General features: G+C 71.4%; 1 protein-coding gene across 1 annotated transcript; it reads right to left on the bottom strand.

Moving 5' to 3' along the window:
* Positions 1–300: 300 nt before the first annotated feature.
* Positions 301–11,374, bottom strand: PHC2 (polyhomeotic homolog 2). Its single transcript, XM_075520590.1, is given in 17 exon segments — positions 301–1,063; positions 1,176–1,482; positions 1,572–1,713; positions 1,790–1,904; positions 2,056–2,185; positions 2,305–2,513; positions 3,925–4,000; positions 4,002–4,085; positions 4,646–4,771; positions 4,773–4,996; positions 5,732–5,945; positions 6,027–6,131; positions 7,052–7,213; positions 7,307–7,384; positions 7,461–7,619; positions 7,702–7,890; positions 11,188–11,374. Coding segments are annotated over 16 exon segments (2,430 nt in total). The 5' UTR covers positions 7,846–7,890; positions 11,188–11,374; the 3' UTR covers positions 301–908.
* Between the last annotated feature and the right edge of the window lie 1,766 nt (positions 11,375–13,140).

Below are 13,140 nucleotides of genomic sequence, written 5' to 3'. Positions count from 1 at the left end.
CACCCTGCAGGGGGGGAGGGTCCCCCCTCCACCGTGGGCTCTCCTGAGGAGGGAGCGGGCACAGGGGGGGTGGGGACACCTCCGCCCCCCCACCCCCCCTCGGGGGCACCCCGGGGTCACACAGGCCAGGAGGGCAGCGGGGGGTGACACCAGCCCTGTCCCCACCACCCTCGGTGGCACCTGGGGACACCCCCAAGGTGCTGCCTCAGTTTACCCAGGAAGGACGCGGGGGCGGGGGGAGGAGAAGCGGGGGGGCCCCGAGGTTTTGGTCTTTTTTTTTTTTTTTTTTTTTTCAGTGTTTATTAAAAACAAAAAAACCAGGAGAAAAGGGGGGGTGGGGCCCTGTGTTTTTTTCCTTTTTTTTTCCTTTTCTTTTCTTAAAAAGACCATGGTGGCTGGGGGGGTGGGGGGGTCCTTACCTGCCGGGGGGGGCCCCCCGCCACCACCGTCCTCTACTAAGGTGCCCCCAAAACAGCCCCAGCGTGGGGTGGGGTGGGGTGGGGGGGTGGCTCCTTCTCCGCACCCAGGCACCGCGAGACACCCCCCCGCCCCCAGGGGCTAACACCCCCCCAGGGCTGGTAGCCCAAAGCCCGGCTGGGGGGTGGTGGGGCACACGTTAAGGCAATCGTCCTGCTTCGCCCTGCCGTTTTGGGGAGGGGGGGGGGGGAGACACGGGGGAGACGCGGGGACCCCCCCTCCCTGCCGGAGAAGGGGGGGTGACCCCCCCATACGGGGGGACGCTATAGCTACGGGCTATATACACACCCCTGGGGGCGTCGGGGGGCCGCCCCGGGGCTCGGTTGTGCTCAGAAGTGGCTCCCCCCCCACCCCCCCCAGCCCCCTCCCCACGGCTGGGCAGGGGTTTGGGGGGGGGGGTCCCGTGGGTGCCCCCCCCCCCCCAACCGGCTCTAGGAGTCCTTGAGCATGCTGATGCGGGCGTAGATCTTGAGGGCCGGCCCCAGTTTGATGTTCATGGTGCTCATGAGGTGATCCTCCTTCAGCAGCAGCAGCGCCTGCCCGTCGATCTCCTGCGCCCTGAACTCCTCCGCGATCTCCTGGCAGCCTGGGGGGACGGCACCGCGCTCAGAAAATCCTCCCCGAACCCCAACCTCCCCCCCACCCCCCCCCCCCCAAAAAAAAAAATATTTGTGGGGGCGTCCCTGAATGTTCCTCACCCGGCAGCGAGCGGATGAACTCGTAGACGTCCTCCACGTTCCACTTGCTGGGCTCGCTGGGCAAGAAGCGATGGCCGATGCTGGCCAGGTCCCGGACGTGGACGTCGGGCAGCTCCATCTCGCGCAGCTCCAGGTCTCGCTCGCCCTGCCGCCGGCGGGAGGTGGAGGAACTGGCCGAGATGGGGGAGAGCGGCTCCTCGTAGCTCGAATTATCCGAACAACGACTCGAATCTTCTTGGCTGTGGTTGAGCTGCAACGACGCCGTCACGGAAAGAGGCACCGAACCCGGCGGGAGAGAAACCGGCGGCTGCGGGACGGAGCAGCACCGGCCTCAGAGCCCACCCACGTGCGTCCCCCCGGATTCGGGGACGAATCCCGCCCGTCCCCTGCCCTCACCTGCTTCTTGGTGTCTTTGCTGAGGGTGGGCAACGTCCCCTTGCAGGTCCGGCGGCGGCCGTGGGGGGGACCGCCGGGTTTTTGCAGCTTGCTGCGATCGGGGTGGAACAAACCCACCCGCTTCGTGCACCCCACGTTGTACCTGCGGGGAGGGGAAGGGGGGGGTGAGGGAGGGGGGCCGGATCCTGCCGGGGGGCCGCGGGGGGGGTCGGGGTTACCTCTTGGCGCAAGCCATGGAGCAGAAGCGCTTGGAGCGCTTGAATTTGTAAGCGAAGTCGACGCGGCCGCAGAGCTCGCACTTCAGTTTGGGGGGGTTCCCCTCCTCTTTGGATTCTGGGGGGCGCGGAGGGACGCCCAGAGAGAGAAACGCAACCAGCTCAGCCGCGGGGGACCCCCAAAACATCACCCGGCTTCGGGGCGGGGGTGGGGGGTTCTACCGCACCCCACTCGGCGGGGAAATCGCTTCGGGGGGGCCGGGCGCTACCTTGTAAATAGGGCTCCTCCATTTCGGAGTCGGTGGTGGTGGTGTTGTCCTGCTGCGGGAGTTTCTCAGCCAGCAGCTCCTGCGCATACTTCTTCTTCAGGTTCCCCACCAGCAACGAGGAGCGCCCCACCTGTGACGGAAAAACACTAGTGGGTGTCCCCCCCCGCCCCCCCCTTCCAAAAAAACCCAAAAAAAGCAGAAATCCAGCCCCGCAAGCAGCAAGGCGGCCGCGGAGGGGGGATACGTTACCGGGAACGGTTCTGCCCCTTCCTGGATGACGAAGCCCTCGATAACGTGGGTGAGGATCTGGGGTTTCACGATGGCCTGGGGCGGTTTGTTCTCACCATTGTGGGGGGCAGCGCCGGCGACGGTGGAGGCAGAGCTCCCGGTGCCCGAGGTCATGCCGGGAACGCTGGCGAGGGCCGGGGGCTGAGCATGAAGGCGGTCGGCGGGCGGCTCTGCGGGGGCGAGGGCGGCCGTCAGCCCCGGAGGGAGGGGGACCCTCGGGCGGCTACGGGGGACGCGGTGACGCCGGCGGTGACGCCGGGGCCCGTATTACCATACAGCTGGGCTGCCTCGGGAAGGGGGGGGGGGGGGGGGGGGAGCAGCTGCCGCCGCTCCCAGTGCGGGCCAGTGGGTCCCAGTAAACCCCGATACGCCCCCGAGAGCCCTCGCGTGGCCCGGGGGGGGGCCCAGCGAGCCCCCGGACCCCCCGGTGCGCCCCAGCGAGCCCCCAAACACGCCGGCGGAGCCCGGACAGCCCCCGGGCGCCCCGGCAGGCCCTGAAGAGCCCCCCCGATACGCCCAGTAAGCCCCAGTACGCCCAGTAAAGGCGCCGAACACCTCGGTAAGGCCCCAGCAGAGCCCGGTAAGGCCCCATCTGCCCCGGAAGGCCCCGATCTCCCCCGGCGAGCCCCCGCCCCCCCGGTAAGGCCCAGAATGCTCCAGCAAGGCCTCATCTGCCCCCGCACGGCCCGCTTGGTGCCGGTAAGGCCCCGGAAGGCCTCGCTAGGCCCCGGTAGGCCCCACCACCTTTGTCCGGCGGCGGAGCCCGCTCCCCCCGCCCCTACCTGCGCCCGGGCCGCGGCTGCGGAGCCGGGACCGGGAACGGGGGGGCGGGTGGGGGGGGTGCGGGGGAGGGGGGGGGGCGGATGCGGAAGTGAGGTCAGCGCCCGCCGCCCCGCCGGGCCGAGCCGGGCCGGACCAGGCCGAGCCTCGTCGGGGCGGGTCTGGGCGGGGCCGGGCCGCACTCACCGGCGGCGCTCAGCGGCTCGGCGGCCCCATGGCGCGGACAAAGGCGGCGCGGGCGGCGGCGGCGGCGGCGGAGCGGGGACAAAGGCGGCGGCGGCGGCGGCGGGGCCGGGCCGGGCCGGGGCGGCGGCGGCGGCTGCGCGGGGAGGGCGGGGCCTGGCGCCGGGCACGCCCCCCGCGCCCCTATTGGCCGCCGCCGCGCGCGCGCCCACGCCGCCAGCGGGCGGAGCCTCGGGGCGGGGCCACGCCTCCCCCGGCAGCCGGGGCCCCCTCCCCTGCCCACGCGTGGGGGTGGGCGGCCCCCGCGAGACACGCGCGGGGGGGGGGAGGGCAACGCGGCGGGAACACCCCCACACCCCCCCCCAGCCAGAGGGGGACCCCTGCACTCGGCCCGACCCCCCCGCCCCACCGCGTCACCCGTGGGGCGACGCCACGGGCACTCGTGGGCTCACGGGCCCCGCGCCGGAGCGCAGCCCCGCCGGCGCCGCACGCCCACCCGTGCCTCAGCTTCCCCCCGCTGCTGCCCACCGGGGAGGGGGGCGTACGTGTGCGTGTGCGTGCGTGCGTGCGGGCAGCTCCACCCCGCGAGTGGGTGCCCGTGGGGGGCGTGGGGCTTACCGTGAGCGGGGGGCCGCTCGCCCTCGGGGGTGTCGGGGCCCGGGGGGGGCGGCGGGCGGCGAGAGGGCGGGGGGCTGCGGCGGGGCGGCGGGCGGGCTCTCGGCGCTCCTCGGGGCGGGCAGCGGGTCCCGGCGGGCGCCCTCGGGGACCCCGAGCGGGGGCTGCGGCGGCGGGGGCACACGCGCGTGCGAGGGTCAGGCGCGCACACGCGTGCCCGGGGCAGACAGCCGCGCGCGGACGGCGCGCGGGCGCGCGCAGGCCCGGCTCGAGCGCGCGCGGATCCGGCACGAGCGTGCGCGGGCTTGCGCGGATGGGACGCGCGTGGATCAAGCACGCGCACACGCGCGTGCGTGGATCTGGCACGCGCGTGCAGACGTAGGTGCACGGATGCGGCACGAGCGCGCGCACGCGTGCGTGCGTCGGGCGCGTGGATCGAGCACACGTTCGCGCACGCGGGCCGGGTGCACGCGCTGACCCGGCACGCGGGGACACGCGTGGATCGCGCGCGTGCGCGCACGCGGGGATCGGGACCATCGCACCCCCCCGCGCGCAGCGCAGGTACAAGCGCAGACCAGGCCCCCCGGCCCCCATGCACCCCCACCCCTCTCCCCCGCGCGCAGACGAGCCCCCCCGCGCCCCCAAAGCGCGCCCCCAAAGCGCGCCCCCAAAGCGCGCCCCCAAAGCGCGCCGCGGGGGTTCGGGGTGCGGGGACGCCCCTCACCGTGGCGCCGGCGGGCTGCAGCTGCAGGATGACGGCGGAGGCGTGCTGGAACTTGCGGGGGGCGGCGTGGCAGCCGGGGTGACCGTTGGGGGGGCCGCCCTCGCCCCCCGCTCCTTGCGGAACCCCCCGCTTTGGGCTGGGGGGCCGGGCCCGGGCTGGCGGGGGGCAGGGGTTGGAGTTGGGGGGCGGCGGGGGGGCCCGGGGGGGGCTGCCCGCGCGGCGCCAGCTGCTGCTGCTGCTGCTGGATGACGAACTGCTGCTGCTGCTGCTGCTGCTGCTGCTGCTGCTGCTGCGGCTGCACCGGCTTCGGCGGCTGCTGCAGGAACTGGGGGGGCTGCAGCGGGGCGTAGGCTGTGGGGACAGCGATGGGGGACAGGGACCCCCCACTCGTCACCGGCACCTCAGCCCCTATGGACCCCACCCCGGGATCCGCCCCCCCCAAGGCTGCTCCTCACGCTGGCATCTGTTCACTCTGGTGCCTACTGACACCCAGCTTTGCCAGCTCCCGCTGCTGCTGCGGGAGGAAGCTGGGCTCAGGCTGTCCCGGGGGGGGGGTGTCCCCTGTTTTGGGAGCAGTGCCAGCACAGCGCCCCCAGGCTCCGTCACCCCGTGGGGTCCCCTGGCCCACACCCTCACTGCTCCGGCACCCTGCACCCCACTGCAGAGGCTCACCCCACGGGGCCCCAGGACCCTATGGGTGCTGCAGGTACTGAGACCCTCCCAGGCAGGGCCCCACAGCCCTGTGGGTGTGCGGACCCACAAGGTCCCAAATACAGGCAGGGTGCCCATGTACAGGAAAGACCAGCGCCGCCATCATGAGGTTTCAGAGTGAACGCCCCACAGGCTGCTCGGCTGAGGGCTGCGCCCACCCTGCTCACCTCACCCCGACTTTCTGAGCACCCGAGGCGGGGGGCGACATGTCCCGGAAGCGGGTATACAGGGCTGCCGGTCCCACGTACAGGCAAGAAAACCACGAGGCCCATCATTAGGTTTCAGAATGAACGCCCCACCCCAGCACCACTCCCTCCCTGTGACTCCCCCAGCACCCACGGGTGCCCTGCCCCCCGCCACGGTGCAGCACCTTACCTGGGGTGACGAGCGGGTGGGTGGCAGCGGGGGCGGCGGCACGGGCCAGGGGGTGGGTGCGGGCATCGGGTCCCTCGGCTTTTTTGAGGTGCTCGGCGGGGGGGTCGGGTGGGGGGCCCCGGGGGGGGCCGGCCCGGGGCGGGGGGCCACCGGGGGGCTTCATGGCCAGGGCGGGGAGGTGGGGGCCGGCGGGGCGCAGGGCCAGGCTGTGCACCTGCAACGGCAGCGGGTCAGGGGGGTCCCGGGGGGGGATTTCGGGGGGCTGGCAGGGGAGCGGGGGCGTGGGGGGGCTCACCTGGGGGGCGGCGGGCGGCGGGGCGGGCGGCGGTGCCGGCGGCAGTGCCGGCGCGGGGCTCTCGGGCCGGACGGCGCTGACGGGGCCCGTGGGCGTGAAGATGAGCTGGGGGGCACAGAGAGTGGGTGCGTGGCCCCCGATGTGGGGGGGTGGCACCCCATGTGTGTCGTCCCCACCCCCCCCGTGTCCCTATGGGGTGGCACGCGTGTGGGGCGTGGGATTGCGGGTGGGGTGACACGTGTGTCCCCATACCCGCGTCCCCGGGGCCCTCCGGTGCCGGGGGGGTCCGAGGGACAGACGGCCTATAGGGTCTGGGCACCCTATGGGGCCTGGGCACCCCCAGTGTGGTGGGGGACACCCCATAGGGTCCTGACACCCCCCAAAGGCAAAGAGCACCCTCTTGGGCTTGGGCACCCCCCAACGGGGCTGTGGTACCCACAGTGGGGCAGGGGGCACCCTATATGGAGGCGGGAGCCACCCTATAGGGTCTAGGTACCCTATGGGGTGTGGGCACCCCAGAGTGGGGCAAGGGGTACCCTGTAGGGACCCCAGAGGAGGGTGGGGGCACCCCCCCCCCAGGGTGGCGGACTCCCCGTGGGCTCTGGGCACCCCACACTGGTCTGGTGGGCACCCTATGGGTGCCCCACGGGGGGTGAGGAGCAGCTTATGGGGTGGGCGCCCTGTGGGGCCTGGCCAGCCCCCCCGAGAGCTGGGCACTCCCCAGCAGCGCAATGGGAACCCTGTGGGGCTCGGCTGCACCCTATGGGGCCTGGCTGCCCCACTGTGGGGTGATGGGCACCCTATGGGGCCTGGGCACCCCACTGTGGGGTCAGGTGCACCTTATGGGGTCTGGCTGCCCCACTGTGGGGTGATGGGCACCCGATGGGTGCCGGGCACCCCACAGCAGGAAGACGGGCACCCTACAAGTCCTGGCCACCCCACAGCGGGACGATGAGCACCCCACGGGTCCTGGCCACCCCACAGCGCCCTGGGGCGGGGCGCCAGGCGCGGCGGTCGCCCCTTACCATCTGCGCCCGCAGGTACATCTGGGCCTGGCTGGCGGTGAGGGCGGGCGAGGCGGCGTTGCCCAGCAGCACGGCCTGCTGCGCGATGCCCGAGGCCCCGGGGGTGACGCTCTGCGCCCGGTTCAGGAGCTGCGCGGCCGCCGGCGACGTCGCCAGGTTGATCTGCAACGGGGCGGCAGGAGAAGGCCGGGGTGCCGCGCCGGATCGGCGGGTGGGCGACGGCGGGATGGGTGCCGGAGGGGACGGGGGACTCACCGTGGGTTGCTGCGCCGGTGCCGGCTGGGCGCCGTTACCGCCCGAAGAGCCGCTCTGCCTGTTTGCCGCCAGGCTCGCCTGAGGAAAAAAGCCGAGCGTCACCCGCGTGCCGCACCGCAGCACCCACGGGTGCCCCCGGGGCGACGTCCCGTACCTGCTGGACGGCGGCCAGGCTCTGGAGCTGGGCGCTGGTGAGGTGCTGCTGCTGGAGCGCGGCCGTCTGCAGCATCAGGTGCTGCTGCTGCGCCGCGTACATCTGCTGCAGGTACTGCGCCGCCGTGTTGGGCTGCCGGTGCAGCGCTTGCTGGATCACCTTTTGGGGTGCAAACACGTCCCCGGGCTGCACCCCGACCCCAAAACGCCGCCCTCCAACTCCCCCCCCCAAAATATCGTACCTGGACGGTCTGGCGGTCGGGGATGCCGCTGTAGACGGAGATCTGGGGAGCGGGTGGCCGGGCGGTGCCGGTGCTGCTGGGCGTCGTGGCGGTGCCGCCGGCGCTGCTGGCGGGCGGGGGTGCCGGGAGCTGCTCGTTCTCCATGGCGGTTTGCCGGGGCGCCGTGAGGCGGCGGGGGTCAGGCTAGAGCTGGGGGGGCGAGAAGGGGTGAGAGGGGGCACCCAAAGTTGGCACCCGATGTCTGCTCCGAGCCTCGGCGCAGGGTTACGGCCGGGGTGCCGGCGTGCCCGTGCCGACGGGCGCGTGGGGCTGCTGCATCCCCCCGGTGTGTGGGGGATGGGGACGAGACCCCCCCCCAAGCCCCTCCCTTTGAAGGCTCCCTGGGCAAAGCGTCCCCCACCCCGGGGTGCACCCACGGGTGCCAGCGGTTGCGGGGGGATTGGCACCCGCGTGGTCGCCCAAGCTGGCACCGCCGGCAGGGGCCAAACCCCTCCGGGGCCGGGCGCCCTCCTGCCGCACTTCAAAGGCCCCGGGGGCCGCGGCCCCCTGCCCGCTGCTTCCGGCCTGCCGGAGCCCGGCTGCGGGGGGCCGTGGCTGTGCCCCCCCGATGTCGACGGAGGGGGAGGAGGAGGAGGACGGCGGGATGGAGGAAGGACGGCGGAGGCCCCGTGGTTCATCCGCCCCCCGCCCCAAAGAGGGGGGTCAGCGGGTCCCCGCAGCCCCCCGGGGTGAAGGGGGCCGGGGCCGCATCCTGCCCCGGGTGCTGAGGGAGGGGCAGGGCGGGAGGAACCCCCAGCACGGGGGGAGATGGGGAAGGGGAGGAGGGACAGGAGGGAGGATGGACAGAAGGATGGACAGAGTAGGGAAGGGATGGATGGACAGAGGGACGGAGGAAAGGGAAGGAGAAAAGGAAGGACAGACAGAGGGACGGCTGAGAGGAAGGGAGAGACGACGGTAAGGATGCAGGGATGGACAGAAGGACGGACGGGAGGAGGAGAGGGGTGAAGGGACGGACGGACAGAAGGAAATGAGGGAAGTAGGAAAGGGACAAAGGACAGGAGGGAAGGATAGAAGGACGGACGGAAGGAGGACGGGACAGAAGGAAGCAGGAAGGGGATGGAAGGAAGCAGAGACCAAGGGAGGGAGGGAAGGACGGACGGAAGTAGGAAAGGACAGACAGTAGGACAGATGGAAGTAGGAAAGGGATGAAGGGAAGGATGGAAGGACAGACAGAATGACAGACAGGAGGAGGAAAAGGATGGACAGAAGGATGGATGGAAAGGGAGGGAAGGACGGACAGAGGAAAGGATGGATGGAAGGATGGACGGAAAGAATGGAAGGAGGGAGGGAAGGATGGACAGACAGCGGAAATAAGGACAGACGGAAGGATGGATGGAAGGAGGAAAGGGACGAAGGACAGGAGGGAAGGACGGAAGGAAGGAGGGAAGGGACAGACAGGCAAGAGGGAGGAAGGATGGACAGACAGAAAGAGACGGAGGGACGGAGGGAAGGACAGACAGAAGGAAGGCCAGATGGACATAGGGATGGAAGGAAGGATGGACAGAGGAAAGGGACGAAGGGAAGGAAAGACGGAAGGAAGGACAGATGGAAGGAAGAGGGACGAGGGGACGGAAGGAAGGGGAGGGACGGGAGGACGGGACAGGGACCGAGGGCCGGGTGCTGTGGAGGCCGCAGGGGGCTGTGGCAGCTCCACCATCTCCACCATGACCATGGTGGCCCTGAGGCTCAGCGGCCACCGACATGCCTGTGCATGGTGGCCCTATGCGGTGGCCACGGCTCCAGTGGCCCTGTGCATGCCAAGGGACCTCTGGTCACCTGCCCGTGACACCCGTCCCTGCCGAGCCCCTGCGCTGCCAGGCGATGGGTGCCACCACCGCGGGGTGCCACCATGATGGGTGCCACTGCCACGGGTGCCACCACGGCAGGACCAGGGACAGCGGTGCCGGGCGCTACAGACCATGGACAGCGGCCACAGCGGGTGGCCTCAGTGGCCACGGCGGGTGGCCTCGGTGGCCACGCCACAGTATGGCCCCACCAAACCATGCCAGCCACCTCCAGCCCCAGCACGGCACCCGAGGGACGTGGCAGCAGCGACGTCCCCGGCCTCGGTGGCCCGTGGGGTGGCGTCCCCTGAGGGCGTCAATGCCCTGGAGCACGTGTCCGCGGGCGTGGCAGCATGTGTCCCCACCGCTGCTTCGCCTGGCATTCCTGTGCGTGGCCCGTGACGCTTCCCAGCCTCGGGCCCGTCCGCTGGCACGTGTCCACCACGAGCCGGAGAAGTTTTGGGAAGCGCTTTTCCTCACCGAGCGGCCACGGACCTTTTTTTTCCCCCCAGAAGAGCCTGGTGGCATCGGGGTGACACGGGGCCACTGCAGGGACAGACACGGAGGGACCACGCTGGGCCCAGCCGGAGCCAAAATCCCCCCGGGCAGAGCACGGCACAGGGAGCCCCCGGCAGCTCCCACCACCCACCCGCCACGGGTCCGAGCCCCCCCCCGTCCTCACCCGCACCAAACTCCCGTGGACTTTGGGGTGTCAGACGGGAGGACCTCGCTTTTGAGCCACAGGTGACAGAGGAAACGCGCTGCCGACCCCTGCAGCCCCCCCAAAACCCGTTAAACTCACCCCAAAAAAATAAAAGGGGGAGAACTCCGGCACCTCTGGGTGACGGCAGGACCCACCGTGGCCGGGGGGTGTGGGGGGGGTCCCACAGCCGGCACGGGGAGGAGCCGCGGAGCTGGAATCCCCCTGAGCTGAGGGCAAAATGGGGATGCAAAATAATGGGGGGGTGGGGAAATCATAGTGGGGGGCGGGATGGCGTGGGGGGCAGAGAGCAGGGGGGTGGGATGTCATAGTAAGCACTGGAGTATGACGGGGGGGAGTAATAATAAGGGGGTGTAAAATCAGAAAGGGGGGTGCAAGAGGATGGAGGGGGCTGTGATGGTGGGGGGTGGAAAACACGAGTGGGGGGTGGGCTAGAGAGGGGGTCGGACAGGATAGTAAGCGGTGGAATATGGGGGGGTGGGAAATAACAATAAGGGGGTGCAAAATCAGAGAGGGGGTGCAAGAGGATGGGGGGGGGATGTGGTGGTTGGGGGGGAAACACGAGTGGGGGGCGGGACAGAATAGAGGGGGTGGGATACGATAGTAAGCAGGGGGGTATGGTGGGGGAATAACAATAAGGGGGTGCAGAGTCGGGGGGGGCGAGATGATGGGGGGCGGTGAGGGGAAACACGAGTGGGGGGGACGGGGAACGGCGGGGGGACACGGACACCGCTGCGGCCTGAGCCGGGCCGGGCGGGCGGCGGTGGGCGCCCGGGTGGGTAAACTGAGGCACGGCGGGTCCCGGGGCGCATGCGCGGCGCGGCCCCCCCCCCACCACCACCCCCCCGCCCCCCCCCCCCCCGTCCCCGGCCCGGCCCAGACAAAGCCGCCGGGGCCCGGTAGCGGCGGCAAGCGCGGTACCTGCGGCCCGGGCGGAGCGGCTCCCGCCGGCCACGGCCATGGCCCAGGCGCCTCCGGGGGCGGGCGGGGGGCGGAGGGGGGGGGGTCCCGGTGCCGGTGCCGGTGCCGGCGGGGCCGGGCCCGCGGCCGCTCCCTCCTCCCTCAGGCGGCGGCGCGGCGGCCCGATGCCATAACTCATTTGCATTCCTCCGCGCGTCACGTGGGGCGGGCGGCCAATCACCGCCCCGCCCGCCCCGACGGACACGCCCAGCGCGCCCCGCGCCCGCCGCGACGGCGGCCGCCGCTCGCGCTCGCCATGGCAACGTGGGGAGGGGAGGGGAGGGGGGCGGGGTCGCCATGGCAACGGGGAGGGGAGGGGAAGGGAGGGGGAGGAGGGAGGGGAGGGGAGGGGAGGGGAGGGAGGGGGAGAGGGAGGGGGAGCCCCGCGCCCCGAGGGGAGGGGGCCGGTACCGGCGGGACGCGGGGGCGGGGGGAGGTGGCACCGGCCCCCGGTGCTGCCCGGGGTCACCCGGGGGTGCTCCCGAGGGTGCCCGGGCTGGTGCCGGTGGGATGCGGCACCGGCGGGGCGGTGGCACCGGTGCCCCTGTCCCCCCTGCTGCCCGGGATCACCCAAGGGTGCTCCTGGGGATGCCCGGGGCCGGTACCGGAGGGACGCTGCGGCGGAGGGACGGTGGCACCGGTCCCCGGTGTTTCCTGTGGTCACCCTGGGGTGCTCCTAGGGGTGCCCAGGGCCGGGGGATGCGGCACCGGCGGGGCGGTGGCACCGGTGCCCCTGTGTCCCCCTGCTGCCCGGGGTCACCCCGGGTGCTCCCGGGGCTGGAGGGCCCCGCGCCGGCCCCGCGTCCGCCCGGCTGCGCGGTGCCACCCACCCGACCCACCGCGCCGCAGGGACGATGCCAGCGGCGGGGACGTTATTCGCGGAAGGGATTTTGGGCGCTGAAATTCGGGCGGTGAATCGCGCCTCGTCACCTGCGGGCTAATTAACACCTCTTCGTCTGGGGCGCCCCGAGAAGCCCGCAGCCCCCCCCGGCAGGTCACCCCAGATTTCCCTGGGGCTGGAGGGAGCCGGAGGCGGGGGGGGGGGGGCTCGTCCCTGCTGTTCCGAGGCCGGGCCGGCAGCTGGGCTTCGGACCCCTCCGCCCGGCGGCGAGTGGGCAAGTCAGTCCGGCGAGGGTGAAGGGTGCCGGGCCGGAGGTGCCGGCCATGCCGCGAGCTCGGCCACACCACCCCACCTGGAAATAAAAATATCTGCTCCTAAAGGGCTCGGGGGCTTACAACGGGACTCGGGGGCTTGCAACGGGCCTTGGGGGCTTGCAACGGGACTCAGGGGCTTGCAAAGGGACTCGGGGGCTCGCAACAGGCCTTGGGGGCTTGCAGCGGGCCTTGGGGGCTTGCAAAGGGACTCGGGGGGCTTGCAACGGGACTCGGGGGCTTGCAGCGGGCCTTGGGGGCTTGCAAAGGGACTCGGGGGGCTTGCAAAGGGACTCAGGGGCTTGCAACAGGACTCGAGGGCTTGCAAAGGGACTTGGGGGCTTGCAACGGGCCTTGGGAGCTTGCAGTGGGCCTTGGGGGCTTGCAGAGGGACTCAGGGGCTTGCAAAGGGACTTGGGGGCTTGCAAAGGGATTTGAGGGCTTGCAACGGGCCTTGGGGGCTTGCAAAGGGACTCGCGGGTTTGCGAGGGGACTCGTGGGTTTCCACGTGGCACTGGAGGATTTGCAAAGGGGGCTCAAGGGTTTGTACGTGTGGCTTGAGGATTTGTAACCAGGCCCTGAAGATTTGCAAAAGGGGCCAGTGGTTTTGTGAAGGGGGCTCATGGGTTTGCAAAGGGGACTCGTGGGTTTGAGAAGGGGACTCGTGGGTTTTCATGTGGGACTTGGGGGTTTGCAAGCAGGATGTGAGATTTGCAGAGGGGGCTCGAGGATTTGCACGTGGCCCATGAGAATCTGCATGTG

Source organism: Mycteria americana, chromosome 18 (genome assembly GCF_035582795.1).
Source record: "Mycteria americana isolate JAX WOST 10 ecotype Jacksonville Zoo and Gardens chromosome 18, USCA_MyAme_1.0, whole genome shotgun sequence".
Lineage (NCBI taxonomy): Eukaryota > Metazoa > Chordata > Aves > Ciconiiformes > Ciconiidae > Mycteria > Mycteria americana.
The sequence above is the reverse complement of the archived record's forward strand: the minus strand, read 5'-3'. Positions and strand labels throughout refer to the sequence as shown.